The 25,557-nt window shown below is 33.0% G+C and overlaps 1 protein-coding gene across 1 annotated transcript; it reads left to right on the forward strand.

Moving 5' to 3' along the window:
- Positions 1-1,584: 1,584 nt before the first annotated feature.
- On the forward strand, positions 1,585-8,849 carry LOC132741728 (queuine tRNA-ribosyltransferase accessory subunit 2-like; the record flags this gene model as incomplete). Its single annotated transcript, XM_060729982.1, has 7 exons — positions 1,585-1,755; positions 3,310-3,409; positions 4,995-5,083; positions 5,659-5,759; positions 7,324-7,446; positions 7,948-8,073; positions 8,723-8,849. Coding segments are annotated over 7 exons (831 nt in total), but the record flags the coding sequence as incomplete, so codon positions are not given.
- Between the last annotated feature and the right edge of the window lie 16,708 nt (positions 8,850-25,557).

Below are 25,557 nucleotides of genomic sequence, written 5' to 3' on the forward strand. Positions count from 1 at the left end.
GGGGGTCAAAAACCCAGCCAAAAGAGGAACTGGGTTTTGAAGTTCATGGGTCTAACCCCCCCCCCAAAAGGAGGCCCTCTATTTTTGGGGTTGGCCCCCTGGTTTTAAAGTAGGTTTAAAAGGAACTGGTTTTATAAGAAATATGTTTTTTGGGGCATGCACTGGTAAATAGGTTACAGACCCGTCAAATGGTTCTATTAGAGAATTGGGGGAAATTTGGTCTGCCCCGTTACATGGTTTTTGACAAGCCACTTTTTTTAGAGACTGGTTGGGTTTCCCTTGGTCTGTAGTGGGTTTCATGGTTTACAAAAATACTTTGGTTTAAAAGTGGGAATCTTTTCTCACCCGGTTTTTTCATAGGGGTTCAGACAGTCAAAATGGGGTTTATTAGAGAAATGGTGATTTCCCCGGTCCGCACCTTTTTTAAATAGGTTAAAAGGGGCACGGTTCTATCAGAGATTTGGGAAATTCCCTTTTCCCCGCCCCAGTTACAAAAAGGGTTTCGGGGGGTCATGGTTCCCCAATCAGAGGACCCCGGTCACCCTTGGGGGCTGCAAATGGTTTCAAAAGGGGTTCCAGACAGTCCCCTGGTTTTATCAAAAATGGTAATTTGGGGCTCAATTTTACCTAGGTTTTCGACGTCACTGGGGTTCTATCGGCTAGTGATCTTGGGCTGGGAAATAGTTAAAATTTGGTTTCGGCAGTCATGGGGTTTAACTTTGAGATGGATTTATCTTGGTCTGCACTGGTAAAAAAAGGTTAAGGGCAGGGGTTTTTCAAAGATGGGGGATTTTGGTCTGACTTGGTTTTTTTTGGGCAGACTGGTTTATTTTAGAGGGGGGTGATCTTGGTTTTGTAGTGGTGCAAGGTTTCGACAGTCACTTTGGGTTTTTACAAAACTGGTAACTTGGGGCTACTGTTACTAGGGTTTCAGACAGTATTTCTATTGAGAGCCCAGTGAAACTTGGGGGGCACTTTTAGGTAAAGGGTTTAAAACAGTCACTGGTTTATCAGGACTGGGGGGTCCTTTTTGGGCTGAAATTTGGTTAAAGGTTTTCGAGACACTGGTGTCTTTGGTCTGACTGGTTACATAGGTTAGGGAACATTCCCAATAGCAGTCTAAATATGCTTATTTTTTCCCCAATCTTTAAAAAGAATTACCAATTGAACTGAAATTCTTAAAAAAATTGCTGGAGTTAATTCAGATGTTATTGTCAAATTTTAATATTTTTATGCTTTGATAATATCTGCATTGATTGGAATTTAAACAATTTTGCATAGTTCAAAATAATTTGCCAAAAATGCATGAGGAGGTCTCAAAAGGTACCAGATATTTATTTCAATTAAATAATTTTATGATGCAAAATTTCCCAAACTGTGCAAGTTAGTTTTTCCTGCAATGGCTTGGAAAAGGCAAAGTTACACATGCATTTAAAATCTAAATACATTTGCTACTACGTATTGACAGACTGTTTATTGGAAGTAAACTACAGCATTTGAATCAGCTGAAGATATTAACATGCAGGCTAAATGGTTTGTCATATCTGGGTCACCACTTCCCTCAGTACCTATTTTGTTTTGTAGTTAGACACTGATGGGTTTGTGAAGCTACAGGAGGCTATCTTACCAGATATATTCCAGTGTATGTCTGATGGCGACACAGATAAAACTAGCACAAGAAAAAGGGCAACCAAGGCTGTAGATAGAACCCTGAACTTTTTAGATGATGTACTGGATAAGATAAACAAGTCAAAGGTAAGTAGTTCACATATTTTAAAAATGTTTAAATACTAAAAGGATTTTTTTTCGTTTGAGTGAAATATGGAATATATTCACGAAACATGATAAAATGCCGTCCCGGCTCGTAAAAAATCATAATCGTAAAATCATTTTATCATGTTGAGTGAAAAGAAAGAAGTCCCTTAAAATAAATACGAGTTTTGACTCCGTCCCCTTTTATATTTCATATTAATTTTTTACAAATATGAAATATATCTGACTGATATAGCACCATATTTCATGAGTAAAATTAAATAAATGAATTTTCTTTTAAATCAGATGTGGTATGATTACTGACTGAAATTTAGCAAATGACTGGTTGTGTGTTTTTACTGAGACCATAACCATAATCCCCTTTCCGTGAAATTAACAAGGGGGTCAAAAGCCTTCCTGTAACATAAATATATATGTATGTTAAATACCTTGTTTTTTTTCCAATGCATATTACAATTGTCACATATATTTGTTGTTGTTTTCAAATGGCCTAAGTTTGTGTATGAGCTAGAACCACCTTTCATTCAGAATATACCTTTCTGAATTGTTTCATGAGCTAACTTTTTACATGAATGTCAGTAAAAAACAAAGTCACAATTAAATTGTTAAATACAAACACGCTTATGTCAGTGGAAAAAAAAATATGCATGACTACAATTTTAATATGTGGTGTGCATTGAAAAGAAAGAACTATTAGTATTCAACACACATATATGTTTTTGCTGCGGGAGGGCTTTTGTCTGCCCTGTTATTTTCATGGGAGGGCTTTTGTCTGCCTAGTCATTTTCATGGGAGGGCTTTTTGTCTGTCTTGTCATTTTTGGACGAGAGGGCTTTTGTCTGGGAGAGCTTTTGTCCTACACCCATTGCCAAAAATGTATTAAAATGTGGGTGTTGTCAGTCATTTGTGGAGACATTGGTAATTACTGGATAGTTATCAAGCAAAGTCGGTTAGGTGGACCAACTGCTGAGATATTGCCAAAAATGTGTTTGAAATAGGAAAAAAAATATTAAAAACAAATTAAATGTTAAACATAATCTCACTTTCATTTTGTGCTCTTGAAAATATTTTTAAAAATTTATACTTCTTAGTAAAATATATTCCATATTTCACTGCAAACAAGCATGGTCTTTTTACATTGTATATAACAAATTAGATATTAAGACATGATAAATGTTCCTTGTGCAGTGTTGAAGTAATTAAACAGTCAATGAATTGGGCACTGGCCCTGTGGCCCATAGCCAGTGAAAATTAGTTTTGGGCAAGTGTAAATTTTAAGAAAATTTTGTTAAATAATAGTAGAATAAATTCAAAACTGGAATTCGGGCCAGTAAATTCAAAATCTTATATTGAATGACTGATAAAATCTTAGAAATACATGTAACAAACTCCATATTTTTAATATTTAAATTTAACAGAAGGAAAATATATGAAATATGGAGTTTGTTACTTCTTAAATATTATTATTTTTTATCTAATAAGTTACATAAACATTTGGGGGATTGAGGATATTATTTATTTAATGTTTATATACAGAGACTGGGGAAGTCAGTAATGTTTGGAAGCATCGTCGGCGGTTACGATCTTAAAGAGAGACAGAGATGTACCCGAGAAACTGTTGCCAGGAATGTTGAAGGTATATAATTAAAAAGAGCACACCTTCTGATTCAAAACTCAATCACTATAAGCCTGATTGACTCAAAACTTTGTATGCACGCTTCTTTCAATGTCCCAAAGTGCAATGCACAAGAATGGGTACTCTGCTCTTCTTATTTTTTGAATTATTGCCCTTAGTTAATTTTTATACTGTACTTTTGTAGGGACCATTTCTCCTAAACTATACAAGCTATGGAATTTAAACTTCATAGTATGTTAGATCTCATTGAGAAGAAGTGCAGTGCACAATAACTGGTACCCTGTACTTTATGATCTTTTAATTATTGCCCTTATTTTTTTTTTCACATTGAAGCATCCACTTTGACAGAAAGACTAAAGTGCAATTTTTCAGACCTTAGATCACCTGCCCTGGACACAGAATTCTTCAAATATTTGAAAGCCTAGAAGCTTCTTTATTAATCTGTAAAGATTATGTCGGAAATAGTGTTTTGGTTTTTCACTTAATCTATTACTTTAACAAGCTAGAAAGTCAATAGAAAAAAAAATTACTACAGCTGACTCTCGATAACTCGAAATTCAGGGGACTGGGCATTTTACTTCGAGAGAAACGGAATTCGAGTAACGTGGATCTGCCGCCATTACGTTGATATTCGTACATGTATATACATGTACCTGATTGAATGTGCAAAGAAGTAGGTTTGTTATTGTTGATAGCGGTAATGCTGCAATATTTAACCGTTGAAATGACTGTAAATCACTTACAAATACAAATTTTAAATGTACAAAAATATATTATTCAAAATTTAATACATGTAAATTAATAGTGAAATATAAACACAAGCATTCGTAGCAATGACATAAATGCAAGTTGTCAGTATTCATCAGTAATTCACATGTTTTTAATACGCACTCATGATAATTCATTACAATAAAAGCACAATAACACATTTATTTCAACAACAATATATCTAATATTTGAAGTAAATTGATCATCGGATGAAAACGAAAGAAGCAACTATCGTGAACCGGAAGTGCATATAAATGTATGCAATATGACGGAAAATTAATTATAAAAATGTCATTTACGTTGAAAACACAAATCAATACCTAGGCTGGTACAATTAAATTAATTAAATCTTAATTTACTTATCTAACTGTTAAAACCAATTAAGTCCTGAAACCGATTAAAGCCACTTTCACGACATGCTAATAATACATGATGACCGGCAATTAAAATAACTATGAAACGTGTGAATCACGAGTGACAACTTGATGTCGCCGACCTTTGACCAGTCGGCTGTTTTCACACTTCGACTAATTGAGATGAATATATGTTAGACTTTAATTGACGGGACCAAATTTTCTTTTCGACTAAACAAGAGTCTCGGTAAGTCAAAATTTGACCTAAGCGGAGTTAAAATACAAAGATAAAGAAGGAAATTTGACGGGACTTTAGAAATTCTTCGACTATCGCGGAATTTTGAGTAAAGCGATTTTGACTTATTGAGTGTCAACTGTATTTTACAAGCGAAAGCGGATCCATGTTGGTTGCAAACGCACTATGTTGTTTTTTCATGACATGGCTCATATACCTTTTATTTCAGGTTTTGCTCTTGAGGGTTTTCATGCAATGGGACCAAATGCAGAAGATTTTGACTTGTCCGGGCCTGCAGATCTTATATCTGAAATAATTGTAAGTTTTCCATTTTTAACATGGCAATTTTAATGGCATCAGTGGCTGTGTGGCTAAATTCTCAATGAATGTAAAGCAAGAAGCTTAAACAACATAACTTAGTTATACTATTGTAAGTTAGATGTTTAATGTAAAGAAGGTAGTATATATAAAGTAAGTGATTTATGTTAAGTGGTGTGTGGAAAGAAAGCTGTGTAATATGTCAAGTAAGTGGAGTTTTGTTGATTAAGTGGTGTAATGTAAATTAAGTGAAATAATGCAAAATAAGTGGTTATGTTAAATCAGTATGTTAAGTGACTTGTTTAATGTATGCAAAACAATTGGTGTATAGTAAGTTGTATAGCATAAAAATATGTTTGTTTTAAGCTTCTTGCTTTACATTAAGCAAGAATTTTACGCTAACGTTCTTGTTAAATTAGTATTTTTATGTTGAGTTAGTGTAAAAGATTACAACATCGGAAATAATTTTTCTAATTTTAAGTTAGATGCTATATGTTAAGTCAGTATATTAAACGTAAAAGAATTACACAGATATGGTTAACAAAATTAACATACAATATATTATTTGCTTTTAGAAATTATTACCGGAGGAGAAACCACGACTGATGCAGAGTGTATGGAGACCAGATGCTGTACTTAAAGCTATAGGGCTTGGCATTGACATGTTTGACTCATCATATCCTTTTATTATACTGTACTTAAAGCTATAGGGCTTGGCATTGACATGTTTGACTCATCATATCCTTTTATTATACTGTATATGTTAATGCCAGAATGGACAATTTGATCTGGTTTTAATTTTACTTTTCAAAGTTAAAACATGAAGCTACTTACTGAGGTGATCTATTTGTTTGCATTTTCCTTACTTCTTTCTTTTAATGTGTCCTCTATGGCCGAAAGGTCAAAGGTTACTGAAATCAAACCTCCATATGGCCTCTCGCTTCAGCTTTTGGTTGAAATTCTACTAACCCGTGCATATGAGAGAGCTATCCAGCTAGCTTACAAAAGGTCAGTGATTCTAACCACTAATGACCATATCATCGATGGTAACGTAATAGCAAACCAAAACTAAAAGAACTTTTTCTCTTTATTTTCAAAACCAAACTTCAAATTACACGATTAAAATGAAAAATATTGAGAATCATATGCTTTCCAATGCAGTATGTATATTGATTAACCGAATATCTATGTCCATTTGGACACTAAATATATTTTTCAGTATGTAAACTAATTATGTTTATCAATTATAGTAACCTGCATAGCTAAGTCCATTTGTATATAAAATGTCTGAGCCAAATGATAGTATATATGTAAATAGGAAAACTAAATATTTTGTCAGTTGGTAAACTTAATATCAATATAAATTATTATTCTAAATATCTCTTAGTAAGTCAATTGGTAAACTAAAAATCTCTGTCAATTGGTAAAATAATTGGTAAGCTAAATATCTATTACAATAGGTAAACTAAATATCTGTGTTAATTATTAGGTAACTGAATATGTGTGTCAATTGGTAAACTAAATATGTAATTGTGTCAATAAGTTAAATATCTTTGTCAATAAGGAATCAATTGAAACATTGTAAACTGAATATCTATCTTTATTGGCAAACTAAATATCTTTGTCAATCGGTAAAATGAGCACCTTTGTCAATTGGTAGACTAAATATCTATGTCAATTGGTGAACTGAATACCTTTGTCAATTGGTAACCTAAATATCTACATGTATTTAAATTGTTAAACTAAATATCTTTTTCAATTGGTAAACTAAATATCTATGTTTATTGGCAAACTAAATATCTATTTCAATTGTTAAATGGAATACCTTTATCAATCATATTATATCTATGCTAATTGAGAAACTAAATTTCTTTGTCAATTGGTAAACTCAATACCTTTGTCAATTGGACTGGTAAACTTAATACCTTTGTCAGTTGGAAAAATAAATAATTATCTTAGGTCAGAAATGTTGACATTGAAGTTGATTTAATTGATGTAGTTACATGAATACAAAATTTGAACATCTTGACTTCTGGAACCAAAAGTGATTGGCCTAGTATAACACGAGGACAGCCAGCACATTTGTTCAATCTGAGCAGACTGTATACAATCTGAGCAGACTGTATACTGACAATATCATGTTTGTATTTTAATATTGAAAAACTTAGATTGTTTCAATTTCAAAACTGGGCAAATCCATTTTACAAATTCAGCTGGTTAAATACCTTAACTTATTAAAGATATCCTTATGTGGTGACGGAGAGGGGGCATGCTCTTGTGTTCAAGTATGATTACAAATATAACCCAGAGGAACAGGACTGTAGCATGCCAACCAGTCTGTCAATAAATGTCAATGATCAAAGGTAAGTTGCTTGATTTTAAAGTTTGTCATTTGCTAGAATCATGAATTACTATATACAACTTTTAAATTTCAAAATCATCGTGTTAATTTCACAGGTGCTGAGATTGCCTGAAAGGATATACCTCATTTAAAGCTACAAATTCAGTCTGTAGCTTTCCCTGAACCCTTTGACTAAAAGTTTACATCTCCCAGTCTTTAGTTACACACGATTGAAAGTTGTAGCAGTAAGATTCTTTTATGAAACGCACCCCAGATATGTAGATGATTTTTCTCCCTTGCTTATCGTGTACTTGAAATATGTGGTTGATTGTCTCCCCTGTTTATTATATATTTCAGATATATTGATGATTGCTCTCCCTTGCTTATTATGTACTTGAAATATGTTGTTAATTATCTCCCCTGTTTATTATATATTTCAGATATGTTGATGATTTCTCTCCCTTGCTTATTATGTACTTGAAATATGTTGTTAATTATCTCCCCTGTTTATTATATATTTCAGATATGTGGAGGACTTCTCTCCCCTGTTGGCAGACTGTAAATGCTATGCATGTGAAAATTTTACCAAGGCTTACATAAATCATTTACTAAATACATCTGAACTTCTGGCATCAACATTATTAATGATGTAAGTGTTTAGTACCATAGTATGTTAATTGTTATTTACTTATCAGGGATACTATACAAACTTGGTTATACTGTAACTAAAGGGGTTTCTTTTATTAATCTATGATAAAATTTATGTAGTTAAGGGAACAAAAGTTTCAGGTTTGACCTGTAACCTGATCAATTTGTGTAATTGACCCACCATTTTCTGTGCAGCAAATATCATTACTGTAGGGGGTTTAAATTTCTATTATGACAATGATGTGCCCCTCCATGCATTATTTCAGTCATGAGTGGATACTTGAGTAGAACCACTGACGTTCCATGGTCCCTGGTGGGACTTGAACCCACAGTATTGAAGGGGCAAGTGGTTTGACACTGATGACCTTAGCCACTCAGCCATTGACAACACATGTTTTTAACCTATTCTATATAATATATTAAAATAAATAATACATGTACACATATCTTTTAGTAATTTGTTTATATGTCAATTTTTTTTATTAATATCCATGTATGTGCTGTTGATATCCATTCATAAGACTAGTTTTTACAATGTTGTCCTTTTATTTCCCTGACTTACAGATGGGTCATTATGAGGGAAGTTTATTTTGTTTTTACTTGTCTCAATGATGGAAGTTAAGTTTGTTTTACTTGTCTTTTTATTTCAGACATAATTTTCACCACTATTTTCAATTCTTCAAGACAATAAGAGAAGCTCTGGCAGAGAACAGATTTCAAGACTTGCAAATATTAATTGAAAAACAGACTCCAATAAAGGAAGCATCTTAAAATTTATTCAGGCGCTTTTTTATACTTTTTCCAACACACATATTATAAAGATGTGCTAACCATATGTAAAATATTTCTATAGTTAAAAACTTAACTTGATGTTTAGGTACATACTGTCACACTAAACGCTAACAACCATTGTACTGTAACCCTCTTGTTTGAGAAAGTCAGTCTGTTAGAAAGAAATAAATAGCTAAAATGGCCCCAAACAGCAAATTTGGAAATGTTTTGACTAAGCCTGTGTATGGATGGAACTGAAAAGTGCAAGGTATTGTCCATGCTGCCTACATGTAGTATCAGTTTAAGCATAATTCAACATTTAACATGAAAAAGTAAATATTTTGTATATACATATAGAAACATCCACAAATGTGTTCATATGGATTATCATTGTGCAATTTTCATGACAAGTGGCATAGGGTCTCCAAGACAAAGCACATGTGTCCTGAACAAGAAAACAATGAATGAAACTAAAATAAATGAAATTTTTGAAGGGGGTCACATGTTAAAAAACATCAGTTAAAATTTAATATTTTATTAGAATCATAGTATTACATGTATTATACAATCATGTAGATCTATTTAATAATAAACTAGAACTGTGTCCAAAGGACACGGATGCCCCCACTGACAACATATATATGATATATAGTGAAAAAATCAACAAAGGGCCAAAATTCTTTTAAATTTGGTCGCAGCAAAAATTCCTTCCTTTACTTCCATTAAAGTTGTTCATCCCTGGAAGTTTAAGCAAAATCTGCTGTCTGGTTTAAAAGGAGTTGCGTTCACAAAATTTCTATCTATATGGTATATAGTTAAAAAATCAACAAAGGGCCATAATTCTGTTAAATTTGGTCGCAACAAAAATTTGTTCCTTTACTACAATCTACACATTAAGTTGTTCATCCCTGGAAGTTAAAGCAAAATCTGCAATCCGGTTTAAGAGGAGTTGTGTTCACAAAATTTTACATAGAAATATAGTGAAAAAAATCAAAAAAGGGGCCTTTAATTCTTTTAAAAATTTGGGCCCGGCACCCGAAAAATTCCTTCCTTTATTTACCATCTACACTTTAAAAGGTTTTTTTCACCCCTAAAATTTTAAAGGGAAAATTCCCAAACCGGGTTAAAGAGGAGTTGCGTTCAAAAGTTTTTTGGGACGAGGGGACGGACAAGGGAAAACCCCTTTTGCACCCCATTTTTGTGGGGCAAAAAAAAATTTTATGGGAAAACTTAAGAAAAGGGAAATTTATTTTTAACAAAAAGTTTACGGGGTTTAAAATATTTTAAATTTGTTTAAAATACCATTTTTGAGTTTTGCTTTTTTTGTTCAAAAAAAAATTCTACAATTTAAAGACCCTTTGTTTTTGTTGAAATTTAAGGTTGCTACCCCCTTTAAAATAAAATTTTATAAAACAGTATGTATTTAATTATGTTCCCTAAAAAATTTTTTAAAAAACTTTCAAAGAGTATGTAAAATATGCACTGCAAATATTTGTCCACATTATATGAGCCGCCTCATGACCACCATAGAGTGTTTGCAACCAGCATGGATCCAGACCAGTCTGATCATGTTGTTCTCTGTCAGTTTCTCCTTTTGTAATAGAGTTGGTAAGCGAACAGCATGGATCCTGATCAGACTGCGCGGATGTGCAGGCTGGTCTGGATCCATGCTGGTCCCAAACCCACTATGTTGGTTTTGTCGTGACGCGGCTCATATGTAATCATTAAAAGACACATGTATATGCATTCATTTCTTAATTAAAACTTTGACTCAGACTTTATAGAAAAGAAATTTCTAATTACCTCCCTTTATTTATTTGAAATGTAAATCTTAACAAGAAATGCTTTTTGGATCTTTCAATATTGATAAATCTACATTTGAGCATTATTATACAGTAGGGTGAACGCACGATACACGCTATACGAACGCACGTTATACGCACGCAAAAAGAAACGAAATACGCAGACGCACGCAAAACGATATACGCTAAACGAAATATGCTAAACGATATACGCACGCTAAAACGCACGCAAAATGAAAACGTTTCTAAACCTTTATTAAAATATCGTAATCACTTTAAGTTTTTAACAACTTTAGCTACATGTAGATCGTTTAGTGATAAATTTTGATTATCATATATATCATGGTAGAAATGTATTTTAAACGAGTTTATGTAAGAACTGAAATGCACTCAACCTAGCACCGAAATTAATTTTTGTCACAGCCTCAACAAATGATTTTTACGGGGAAGTCAAAGACCGGGCCCGGCTATAGACTACACGTGATTATTTAAAAGAAAATCAAATAAAAAACAATTAATTCTATACCTATCAATGAAATTTTCAGTGTCAGTTCTAGTCGGGCGCCACCATTTACAATGTAACTCAATGATAACAGGCGGGGTATTCCGATAACGGAACAAATCTCAACTTTTCGGATTAATAATAATTGTACTGGCATGCGAGCAGTTCCCGTACAGAAGCAGTACCCGTAGAGTGTTCCGAGTAAAAACGGAAGCGGTGCATGTAATACGGAATGACACCTTTAAAACGGAAAGAATGAAAGGAATTTTTTAACGACTTCCCCGTTCATAGGCTTTGCCTAATTTCATATAAGAAATATTTATAAGCTATCATGCGCTAATATTGAAAGTAAAATAGTTAGGGTAACGTGTTCCTTTTTATGCATAATCGGATTAAGAACTATCCCTTGCGTTCACTACGTAATTTCTACGTAATAGTCCAACATGGCCGACATTGAAAATGCATTGCAATGTTTCATAAATATACAGTGCTAACAATTAAATTCAGATGGATTTATGAGGCAAATCTATATATTAAGTGAGGCTGCATCATAAACAATCGAACTATATAATCTTGAGTGTGAAATAAAGGAATTAACTATTTTGACAGAAGTCACGAAAACAGATTAAAAACACAGGATTCTACCACGGATAACATTAAGGGAAATGGATAACATAAAAGGAAAAGCTTCCAGAATCAAGAATGATTAAATTGCTGGCACAATACGTAGATTTAAGTTGCTGTCCTGTATGTTTCATTGGGACACCGCAATATTTACTGTGTTGTCGCCAGTAAAAGCTTCTCAAAACGAAAGTGAAAGTAGAAATAAACAATACTGAAATCCAGTGAAATCACTAAAAAAGGTAAAATTTCTAGGGCATTACAATATATGAGTATATATAAATATTAAGAACGCAATTTTATTTTAGGTCTGAAACTGTAATCGAGAGGAAAAAATGAGGAAAATAAGGAAACTGGTTGTGATGTTAAGTTATTGGATTTACAAAGACAGCACAACAGAAAATATTTTTCATATCACTTAAAATTGAAATTTATTGACATGCGCTTAATATGTATTAATATGCTTTATCACACACCGGTGCCTATTTTGCCACTCAGTAAATATGGTATTGCACATCCGTGCATATAATTTGAAGTGACGTCATTAAAATAATACAAACATTGTGTAAAGACGCGCCAAATGTTAGCGTTATACTATAGGCGCGTAAATGAAAAACTACTCTTATTTCTCTTTAAACGGTCTTTATTTTGTGTATGTGATACAGTAGGGTGAATGTTCCAGTTTACACGCAAAACACACGTTCCGGAAAAAACGCACGCACGTTACATGCTATACGAACGCACGTTACACGCACGCTTTATGAAACGAAACACGCAGACGCACGCAAAACGAAATACGCTTAACGATATACGCACGCTAAAACGCACGCAAAATAGAAAACGTTTCTAAACGTTAATAAAATATCCTTATCATATAAATTTTAACAACTTTAGCTAGATCGTTTAGTGATTTGATTAAAATAAATGATAGCTAGCCATTCATGTATTTTAAACAGGTTTATGTTAACTAACTTTAATATCTTATGTCCCAGGTTAGAGCTGTAATGATATCAATCCGCGAATGCACTCAACCTGGCACAATATTATTTTTTGTCGGGCAGCCGAAACAAATGATTATTGAAATTATAAGCCATCAAGCGCTAATACATGCATTAAAAATGATTTAACAGGGTCGTCTTTATGCACATTTCTGAAAAAATACTTTGCTTTATACCAGGAATCTCTTAGATAGATAATAATTACTTCGACACCACTTCTGTCGTAAACAAAATAAAACGAATGGTAGTAACTTTAGCAAATCAGCGATCAAATTATCAAATCATTTACATACAGGCGAACGAAATTAATACATGACCGTTTTGAATAAAGGAAAACATACATTGCAGACCGGCAGCCCAACATATTTTCCAGACAAGGACTAAATCTATATGTTTCAGGACTTTACACCTCCTGGACATTTCGGCTTAGAAAGTTTCAACCTCAATTTTTAACCACCTTTTTTCAATTTGATAAATATATATAATAAATACCATGCATTATGGGTTATAATATATTCTAACATGACCCGCATTTACCCTATTGAAAATAGAAGAACAGAAAGTGTGTGTTATTATGCAACAGATGCACAGTTTGACATTCTATATTTAGACATGTGACGTAATCATTATACACATGACGTAACCACTAAAAATCTGACGCGCTATAAATAAGTACGGAAACAAATCAGGCGCAAATTTGCTTAACTATCAAGTACGGCAACATTTATTTGTTGATGTCGTGTTAGAATCGAAATAATATATCCAAATCAGTGATTTTATCGCTTAATGATAACATCACTATTTGTCGTTCGAATGTGCATCATTATATCACTCGGGCTACACCCTCGTGATATAATTCCTCGCATCCGAACTCCAAACAGTGATGTTATTGAGCGATAAAATCACTGTTTGGGATATATTATTTCTTAAATATATATAATATAAAACATACTTGCAAACATGATTGATTTAAACAAGATTGCATTTGAGAAAAATGCTATGCCACCGCATTAATAGAACAGTAAATAGTAGTGTAGGAACAGATATTTTTTGTTTCTATACAATTGAAGATTGTCATAATGCATAGATCCCTGACCTATCTAATTCTTATCATCAGATCAGTGGTTGAATCTATTGTTAATCCAATAAAAGATCAGAGTAGGAATATATCAATGCACTTGAGTCTGGTGAATTTGGTGGTGAAGGTCATATTTCACACAGCCTAAATTTCATGACTATATCAAAGGACAACACAGTAAGACACTTTGTTTAAATCTAGGTCAGCTGATATCAAAGTTCACTTTACATCTTAATCTGTGCACATGGTTCAAATTTCATAGCTGTACATCAAAGGACAAGAAAGTAGGTCACATCATCAAAATCTAGATCACCTGATATCAAAGTTCAATTTTACTACTTAAACTGTGCACATGGTCAAAATTTCATTGCTGTACATCAAAGGATAAGAAAGTAGGTCACTTTCCCCTTGGGCAAGGCAAAATTTTGACCCAAGGGTTTAATTCAAAACAATCTTGATACAGGTCCACCAAACAACATTTCAAGTCAAATATCTAAGCTGTAGCTTTCTCCCATTCAGAAAACATTTGTTTTATATTCTGTTTTTACTATGTGCATACATGTACATAATGAGAATCACTGCCCCCGGGCAGGGCCAATTTTGACACCAAGGGAAAAATTTGAACAACTTTGATAGAGGACCTATAGATGATATTATATAGCAAACATCAAAGCTCTATGCCTTGTACCTTCAGACAAAAATATTTTTTATTTTATTTTTACTATATGTACATAATGAAAATCAATGACCCCCGGGGTAGAACCAATTTTGACCCAAGGGCTATAATTTGAACAATCTTGGTAGAGGTTCACTTCGCAAAGTCTCATGCCATATATTTAACCTCTAGCCTTTGTCAATTCAGAGAAGAAGTTTTTCAAGTTTTTACTTTATAAATATAAGGAAAACTATCGCCTCTGGGGCAGGGCAATTTTAACACTAGGGGCATAATTAAAACAACTTTAGTAGAGGACCCATGATATTACATACCAAATATAAAATCTCTAAGCCTTGTACCTTCAGACAAGGAGTTGTTTTTTTTACTATATGTACATAGTGAAAATCAATGACCCCTGGGGTGGGGCCAATTTTGACCCCAGGGCTATAATTTGTACAATCTTGCTAGAGGTTCACTACACAATGTTTCATGCAAAATATCTTAACTCTAGCCTTTGTAAATTAAGAGAAGATGTTTTTTTAATTTTTTACTATATACATATAAGGAAAACCTATGGCCCCAGGGTCGGGGCTAATTTTGACACTAGAGGCAAAATTTGAACAACTTTGGTAGAGTACCTATAGATGATATTATTTAACAAGTATTAAAGCTCTAAGCCTTGTACCTTCAGACAATAAGATTTTTTTTCGGGGCCGATTTTGACCCCAGGGTTATTATTTGAACAATCTTGCTAGAGGTTCACTACACAATGTTTCATGCAAAATATCTAACCTCTAGCATTTGTCAATTGCTAGAATTTTTTTTTAAGTTTTTACTATAAGTTTTTACTATATACATATAAGCAAAACCAATGACCCCCTGGGCGGGGCCGATTTTGACCCCAGGGCTTTAATTTGAACAATCTGGATAGAAGTCTACCAGACAATGCCTTATGCAAAATATCTAAGCTCTAGGCCTTTTGGGTCTTTACAAGAAGGTATTTTAAGTTTTTACTATATGTACATATAGTGAAAATCAATGAACCCCGGGGCAAGGCCGATTTTGACCCCAGGGCTATCATTTGAACAATCTTGGTAAGGGTCTACCAGACAATGCCTTATGCAAAATATCTAAGCTCTAGGCCTTTTGGGTCTTTACAAGAAGGTATTTTAAGTTTTTTACTATATGTACATATAGTAAAAATCAATGACCCCCGGGGCGGGGCCGATTTTGACCCCAGAGCTATAATTTGAACAATCTTGGTAGAGGTCTACCAGACAATGCTTTATGCAAAATATCTAAGCTCTAGGCCTTTTGGGTCTTTACAAGAAGATTTTTTTAAATTTATTCTTATAATTCCTTTTGGTTGCCATGGCAACCAGATTTCTGCATGGAATGAAATTCTTTGAACAACTTTGGAAGCCCTTCACCCAAGGATCAATCCTGCCAAGTTTGGTTGAAATTGGACCAGTGGTTTTTCACAAGAAGATTTTTGAAGTTCACTATATAATCTATATAACACACACACACACAAACAAACAAACAAACAAACACACACACACACAGGTGAATCGCTATATGCCACCGCATCCCAGATGCTGCGGTGGCATAAAAAGCTTTTCGGTGATATAACGTATAATGAAATTTCCCTGGGAAAATAAATATTAATTTGATTTTTTATATGAGTACTGTAAAATTATCAGCTGTAAAACTACATGTATATATTTATTCTTTTTTTTTTCAAAAAAATAAATTCCATAAAAAGATATTGATAAAATATGTTTTAATATAACAGATAAGAACGATTATAGAAGTGTGAAAAGCCTAATGAAATTTTAATGAATTAAAGTGTTATATTAAGAATAAACTTCTATTTTGGGCCCGAAACTGTAAGCGAGAAAAAAATGAGGAAAATGGAGGAACTTGTCAACCTCATGCACCGCGATCCATAAGTGCCAGGAGGGGAGGAGTGTTTGGACTCCAATAATTTGTGAATCATGTGTAAACTGTAAAGTATAATTAATATGATTTACCCAAAAGAGCAGCGCATCAGAAAATATGTTTCATAGTATTGAAAGTGAAATTTATTGACATTTTATGCACTATATGTTATAATATGCTATATTATTATTAAGGAACATTAAATGCCTAATACCTTCCTTTTTTGTTACTGTCACAAGTTAAAAAAGAAAATGCTGCTTCACCAGGACTTTAACCCGGGACCCTTGGAATACCGTTCCGCCACTCAACCGACTGAACTATATTGTATTAGGCTGCTTACGCATCATCTCCCTATATAGTGAACAGTTCGGAACCATTACATATTCCCCTGCTTTATTGAAATTTGTCCTTGAATGGGTACAGTGAACAATGTGAAATAGGACTTTGAGTTTTATACCATCCATCACAGTCCCCTTTGGAATAGGTGATGGTATGAAACTTCAAGGCCAATTTCACATTGTTTTATTACTAACTGTTGGGAGTCTGAATGTCAAAGGGTGAGAAAAATATGCAGCCTGACTGGGACTTGAGCCAGGGACCCCTTGAATACAGTGTCGAAGCTGACTACCGGCTAAGCTATCAGTCTGCTTGCACATCTTCTCCCCTCAATAGTGAACAGTTTCTGAGCTGTAAAAATGAAAAAATCAGTTTTACAGTTATCTTTTTTGTGATTCCATATACCATGCAAGTAATGGTCCCCTGACGGGAAGGGAACAAGTTCCTTACTGATAGTGGATCTGAACCCCTCTGTCTGCATTATAAGACATTTGTCATACCTTTTTTTTTTTTTCAATGAAATTTGGTGGATTTTTTTCCATATCAATCAAACAGATGTAATTGTTACTCAATATTATAGTAATATGTTGCCTTACTAACTTGGTTTCATTTCCTAGGAGGTTATATAAGGTAAAATTACCCCCATTTCTAAAGATGTAATGTATTTGCTTGAACAAATAGGCATCATAGAAAATTTACCCTATCTTTCGTTTCATTGTCAATATAATTCAATGGGTTTTCTTATTTTAGTCAATTAGATGTAGTAGTTACTTGATAGTATAACATTATTTGGCTTTACTTACTTTGTTTCAGTGACCAGAAGGTTATAACTTGTAAACTTACCCAAATTTTCAATGATTTAGTGTGGTAAAGTTATTAATAAGGCATTATAGAAAATTAGCCATTATTTCTTAATTTTCAATGAAATTTGTTGGGATTTTCTTATATAAGTCAATTTGATGTAGGTATAACTTAATATAATAATACTATGTTGCTTATATAACTTGATTCATTTTACCATGAGGTTATAATCAGGTAATATTACTCCCATTTTTAATGAATTAGTGTGTAAGCCTGTATAGTTATACATCATAGGAAATAAGCCATATCTTTTTTGAATATTCAATGTAATTTATTGAGATATTCTTATTTTAATCAATTACATATGCTTGTTAATTAATATAATAGATTTATGTTGCACTTATAATTCTGTTTCATTTCCTAGGCTGTTATGATAAGGTAAAAATCCCCATTTTGTAGTGAATAAGTGTTCTATCTTAAGACAGTAAGGTATCTTAGGAAATTTGCAATAACTCTTATATTTTGTAATAAAATTTGGTGGGACTTCCTTACTTTAGTCAATTAAGATACGTTTGTTAATTAATATGATAGATTAATGTTCCTCTTATAGCTTTGTTTAAATTCCAAGGCTCTTATAATTAGGTAAAATTTTCATATTTTGTAGTGATTTAGTGCATTATCTTGGACATTAAGCCATCTTAGGAGATTTGCCATAATTTTCATATTTTGTAATGAAATTTGTTATTTAAGTCAATTAAATATGTTTGTTTATTAATATAATAGATTTATGTTATATAAAAAAATTCTGTATCATTTCCTAAGAGGTTAAGTTTAAGGTAAAATTACCCGGTCAGTATCAACATTTTATGTGGCACTGCTTTCTTTAATAGTTGGGGTCCACATGGAATTTACTATAACATTTATATTTTTCATGGACAATTATTGAAATATTCTTTTTTAAGTCATCTAATTAAAGCTTTTAATTCATAAAGTTTATTTGGATTGAGTTATCAATTACATTACTTTTCATAGGGATCTTGTATTAAGCTCTTTTTAATGAACTGGCCTACCTATGAAGCATAAAATTGATATTGTAGGAAAATTAAAATAACAATCAATTGAAATTGTACAGGTCCAAAAAGATATAAGTATGCAAAATGGGTTTTTGTAAATTTGTATAAATACATAGGTGATATTTAAGTATATTATAGTTAGAATTTTATCAGTTATGAGGTTTATAACTTACTTGAGGGAAGTTAAACAAGTGATTTGGGACTACAGCATACCTAGCTGAGAAAAATCTTCAAAGAATTATATGGTTATATATGGATAGGTTAATATACTTTTAAGTTAGCAAAGGGCGACACAGGCTCATCTCGGGTATCTCAAAGGGGTATTATGTTAAGTAATGATTACGGATTGATAAACCTTAAAAGTGATTTTAGATAATATACAGAATAAAAATCAAGAAAGCTATATATGTTTATCAAAGTAGGTTCATAATATTATGGACCTCATATAAGATTAAGATATATTTGAGCTGCGTCAGGATAAAACCAACATAATGGGTTTGCGACCAGCATGGATCCAGACCAGCCTGCGCATCTGTTCGCTAACAGTGTCTCTTCTTGTTATACGGTTTGTAAGTGAACAGCATGGATCCTGATCAGACTGCGCGGATATGCAGGCTGGTCTGGATCCATGTTGGTCGCCATACCACTATGTTGGTTTTGTCGTGATGCGGCTCATTTAACTTGTAACATGTAAACACTGAACCGAATCGGGAAAGAAGGATTGACAATTTTATTAAGATTGCTAAAATAATAATTGTAACTGTTTTTTATTGTACATAATAGGAATATTGCTATATCATTGTATTCTCTTTGTTTGATTGGAGGAAGGTAGTCTTGTACTGGTGTAACTCTCCAGGAACGATGGTTAGGAAACTACCCGCCTATATGACTGAAATACTGTTGGAAAAAAGGCGTAAAATGAAACAAACAAACAAAACAAACAAAGTTTGATTGGACTGGTTGAAATTCATAGTAATCCAGCTGGGGTGAATTTAATATAAAATAAGTATAATATTTGTTAACGCATGGAAAAAATATGCTGGATTATATTAATATTTTGACCGAACTGCATACCAAAAAGGCAGGCAGTATTAATAGAACAATAAAAATGACAATCTCAATACTGTGGATTATTACACATTTAATAGAAACACAGAATTACAAAGGGAATACCTAATCAAGGTATCATTATTTAACAAAACATATATTTATTAAAAATCACAAGTAATAACACTACATCAATATGACTGTCAGACAGATCTTGAAACAAAATAAAGGTCTATAAAAGCCCAGGCCACATACAAAAATAGTAGTCTATGCCTTGATTATGAGCTGACAGATAGGGGAATTTTGTAAAGGGTGGCTAAATGTTGTGATTACATGTCTAAAAAGTACAACATGGTATATTTTAGCCACCATAGAATTTTCTTATCTAGAATAAAATCTAGCTATTGTTATTTGTACAAAAATATAGAAATAGTACAATGTATAATTAGTAAAATGTTTACTATACATGTGCCACCAAGGGCATATTTGACCCCAGTTTTTTATGAAAATGAAATAATTAAAAATAATAAAATTATAAAATGACATAAAGAAAATGTAAATAATAATAATAATATTTTCATGTATGAATGTGAGTGTGTATGTAATCTATTATGATGTTTTATGATAAATGCTTTATTTTCAGATTTAATATAATGTTTTGAAATCATAATCATATTGTTAATTAACTCTCTGTTTAGGTGTAAAAAGCCATAAGGCATATTTTTAGTAAAGTTTATCTTAATACTTAAATATCACATATGTCAGTCTTTTTGACACTTAAGAAGATTATTTCACTTTTAGAAATCTTTTACTCTTATCAACACCTTTTGGTTTAGGTGCTATTTATTTATAATACTTTGTAGCTTTTAGCAATTAATGCTATTAGGAAATTATGTAACTTATAGGATATGTTTTACAGCTTTTTTTCATAAGATAATCTTTATCCAGATTAAGCATCATGTAATACTTTTCTATTTTTCATTGGTTAATGTCTTTTATTATTTTTCATTGGTCAATGTTTTTCACTTTTCATTGGTTAACCAATTAATTATTTAAATTAATAATACCTGAGAATAATATATATAGGGAGACAAAAATAAGTTAAGACAGAATTAAGATTTGATGATTAGAACTTTTAAGAATTAAATATTAAGAATTGGAACTTTGAAGAATAAAGAATTGGAATTTTTAAGAATTGTTAGGAACAGACTAGGAATCAGAATTAATGTAAAAGTGTGTTAAAAGTATCTTGGAAACCTTTTTGATAAGAAACATTGTGGACTTAATATATCTTAATAAAAGGAACTTTTAGAAACTTTGTATGGAATATAATATTATTAAACTGTGAAATAAATAAAATCAATAAATTGAATAAGTAATTAGGAACATTTGTGTTCATCTTCATTTCATCAAAGTTATCTGCTATCACACTCTACATACTGATAGTAGAGTAAACTACGTGACCGACTGCTTGGGGTGGACACTTTATATTCTGTATCGGGACTCAGCCTAGACCTCGGCTAATTCCCCACAGCTTAAACAACCGGTACCGCATAGCTCTACCGGAGGTCTAGGTTCCTGTACGGTGTTGCTTTTATCAGTGGAGAAGTTGTGACGTGCAGAAAGGACTGCCACAACCCCAGCACCTGTGTAGCAGCAGCCAGCCCCAGCCCCTAGGCAGCCCCCGGTCGCACATGTACAAATAATGAAACTATTAACAAATGTCGGTACAGCCGCGGTACAGTATTTAGAGGGGTGAGTTGTCTTGGTTTTATGGGGGGGGGGGGGTGAATCGTCTGGGGGGTGAGTTGTCTGGTTTCCTTTAGAGGGTCACGGGTTCGAGTCCATGTCAGGATGCACTTTTTTCACATACATTTGTATAGCCCAGCCAGAAATTTATATACAATGCTAAGTAACCCTGGGAAATTCGAAGAAATATTTGCATACACAGTAGGTTTATAACTATTCAGTATTTAAACAAGTAAAACGAGTAAGCGGCCGAATAGCTCAGAGGAACTCAAGAACCGCGGAATGGTATTCCGAGTGTCAGGGGTTTGAGTCCCTGCCAGGCTGTTACATATCAATACAAATCTGTCAAGAAAAATAGGAAGGAACTGTCTAAAATAATTATCACCCTAAATAGGATTCGGATAGGATTCGGACAGTCTTTGATGAAAAGTCAGATAAGATGAACTTGTAAAGGGGGTGGGGTGCTAGTCTGATTACCATCATTTGATGTCTGACGAACCTCATATCTAATATATATTGGTTCGCATATAAACACCTGTTTGCTGAATTGAATATCAAAAATTTTGCAATTAATTAGTAATTAAATCTGATGCGTATGTAAAATAGGATGAAAACTAATTAATCTTCGGTGTAAAGCATGTAGAAATCTGACCAGTATTCACCGCGAGGTCACAAACTTTAAAACTTTAATGTAAATATCACAATAATACTTCTTTATATAATATTTCTATTCTTTGACAGGTACTCAGAACATCTCTTACATGTTTAAGAAACAAGAAATTTACATAATATATCTATCTAAGATATTCTTTTATTTCTCAATAGTAACAGACGCAAAACACGGTACTTAAGCGCTTATAGACGAACGCAGACGCACGCTTATAAATAAGAAACGCACGCTTTCAGACGCACGATAAACGATACACGGAAAACGATAAACGTTAAACGCTTGTAAACGATGCACGCTTGAGAAAGCGTTTCAGCAAACGCACGTTGCACGCTATACGCACGCACGTTACACGAAAAACGGACGCATGAAAAACGCTATTTTTGACAACCGAAACGTTCACCCTACTGTATATGTCGCCTACTTGTTATCGGCAGAGAATGACCTGTGTATTTGAAAATAGGCGTAAGAAGACAGTTCGCTTGGATTAACAACTTTTGAAGAAAATACGAGTAACTGTATCTGACTTATACGACGATTTAATGTTAAGAACCGATAAATTTATAAGTAATAGAAAGAGCACCGAAACACGAGGCTATCTGATTTGTACGAGGGGGCGTAGTCCCCGAGTATAAATCAGATTGCCGAGTGTTTTGGTGTTCTTTCTCTTTTGTATCATAGTCAAACATAAAAACACGTTCCCTGTTGTCACAATTTTAAACCCCGGGAAAAAGTAACCAAGGATCGAGCATCTGAATATGATATTTCTGCCGCTTTCCCTTTCTCTACCGTCACAATATGTAAACCCCAGCAAAAATGAGCCAATCAACGGGCATGATCTGGAGTGCGGGTAACTGATACCTGCACTCCAGTTACCGCACTGTGCATGTATATCGTCGCCTAACTCTTAAAGTGTCCTATGTCCATTTTTGCAAAATTTGAGATAAATGTACCATTCTTTTTACCTTACATTGCTCTATCTATAAGCTTTGGGTTCAAGGTTATGATGACCTAGAAACGGAGTTATCGAGTAAGAACTTTGCTCTATGTCCACATTTCGCATGATTGTTTTATTCTTATAGTAGGGTACATGTATGTACGTTACTTAGGACAATTTTATAGTGAAACCTGAAATAAGCCAATCAAAACACAAACTGATGGTCAGGTGACCTTGGTCGTTTTCGCGATAATAGTGCGCTAAGTCAAAACTTCCGGTAGAGAATTTTCTTGTCAATATTTTTTGTAATGCCATTGATTGTGTTTCCAAGCAAGATAAAGTAATAATATGTGAGTATATTAAACTAAAATCTCGGAACGTGTAACTGCAATTTGCTTTTTTAATGTGGAATGCACTGTAATTTCAGCATTTTAAGAAGTTTTGCAAAACCTAGTAAATATAATTCGGATAAACAATATTTCGGATACATAAATTAGTAAATTAAAGTTAAACTTTACCTTTTCATTTTTATCGTTAGCTATGCTAAAATCATTGATATTGTAATCTACTTAAATTTAAATATCATTATAGGTTAACGTCGTGGTGTTAACCGACGGCGTCCTTATACACATTTTGGCTATATCGGCATTCAAGATCTGTTGACAAAAGTGAACAAAGTTGGTAGAAAATTTAACGATTTGATAAGCAATTGTCAAGACTTTGGTGTTATTTTGAGATTGATTATCCTATTGTGTCACTGCTCTCTGGACAAAGTTGGATATAATGTTAAATGGAATGAACAAGTCGCTGGACGAGGATCTAATGAACTTGCTAGTGCTGTAACTGTTATTTTAGAAAACGCTTTGAATGCTCATGCTTATGTTAAGAAAATAACGTTGTGGTCTGATAGTTGTGTACCACAAAACCGGAACAGCATGATGACCACTGCTTTATAACTATTTCAACAAAATTATCCTGAAGTGGTTGAAATTGTTCAGAAATTTTGTACTCGTGGACATTCCAGTATTCAGGAAATTGATAACATTCACTCACATACAGAGAAAAAGCTGAAAGTTTCTGAAGTTTACACTCCTCGAAGTCTAATTAGAAAACATAATCAAGTCCGTCAGGATAAAACCGTAATCATACAACTAATCAAAGTGCTCCAGCACTGAATGCGACGGACATGCAACCGGAGAGACATTAATTAAGGCTTCTTTTAGAAAAAACAAAACAAAACAAAAACAAAACACAAAATATATAACAGAGAAAATTTGTTCCATACAAGTTCGATATTTGTAGAGCAATATATTTTGTGTCCTAAATTGATATAATTCAGATTTTCTACTTTCAAGCACTTAAATACAGAATGAAATTTATGCATAAAAACTCTGGTCAAACTTGTAAATCAGTGTCCTTATCGATTTATTCTAAGAAATGATATGTAAATAGAAAAAAAAACCATCAACGAAATATTTCTAGAATAAATCCAGGCAAATAAACTTCAAACATAATACATTATACATTTGAGAATGCTATTTAGAATTGCTTCGTGTTATATCATAGTGGGCATACAGACAACAAAATATAAGTCATTTGTATTTTTATTTCTCTTGGATATGTCTCATTAAAAAAAAATTGGTTAAAATCATCAGCAATTAATAGTGTATTTCTTAGATTTTTTTTATTTACAAGGTAAAGATGTAGAGGCCAGAGCACATCGTTTTTATTTTAATTTAAATGTCACTTAAGCACTACAGTGTTTAGTTGTCCTTTTCAACTTCACACTAAATTCCATTTTCAACTTGTTTGCTTCTTACAATTGTATAGCATTTCTAAAAGTATTGCATTACAATCCGCTGGTTTATTAATTACATGTTTAATGTGTACTTCCTAATCGCCTGTCCAAAAATCAGAACAGGTGAAGCAGAATCTATTTTTAGAATAGCGAAGGTTAACTCATATCATGACCTAGTAAAATATGTAAACAAGAATCGGAAGTAGAACTGATATTATAACTTCCTTACCATGAAAGACTACATGGCGGTAAAGTGTCTTACATGCATTTTCAAAAATAGATATTTATACTAGCCATTGTACTGTATCTAATATATTAATAACTGCTGAATATTCAGCTAAACCCGCGGTATGAGTCACGAAAATAGTTCTTCTTTTATTAATGCGCGAGTTATCCTAGAGTCACGAAAAACTTTTGATTTGTTAATAATAATGTTTTGTATAATGTAGAAATATTTATTTCCTACTAATAATGTCTTGGAACTCAGAGGTTACACCTTTATTGAAGTATAATTTGCTGTCCTACTTTTTCGACAGCGGTAAATCGTTTCAGCAGTAATTTGCATATTGCGCAATAATACTACGGGACTACAACGTTTTTATCAATAATATACGTTCATATTTTAACTTAGATAACTTAATTTGAAATTGAAAAGGCTAAATATGGAAGACATTAAGATATCCAGATAAAGTATGGGAGTTTTGAAGGA

The sequence above is a fragment of the Ruditapes philippinarum genome, unplaced genomic scaffold (assembly GCF_026571515.1).
Source record: "Ruditapes philippinarum isolate M1 unplaced genomic scaffold, ASM2657151v2 ctg9537_1_1_1_1, whole genome shotgun sequence".
NCBI lineage: Eukaryota > Metazoa > Mollusca > Bivalvia > Venerida > Veneridae > Ruditapes > Ruditapes philippinarum.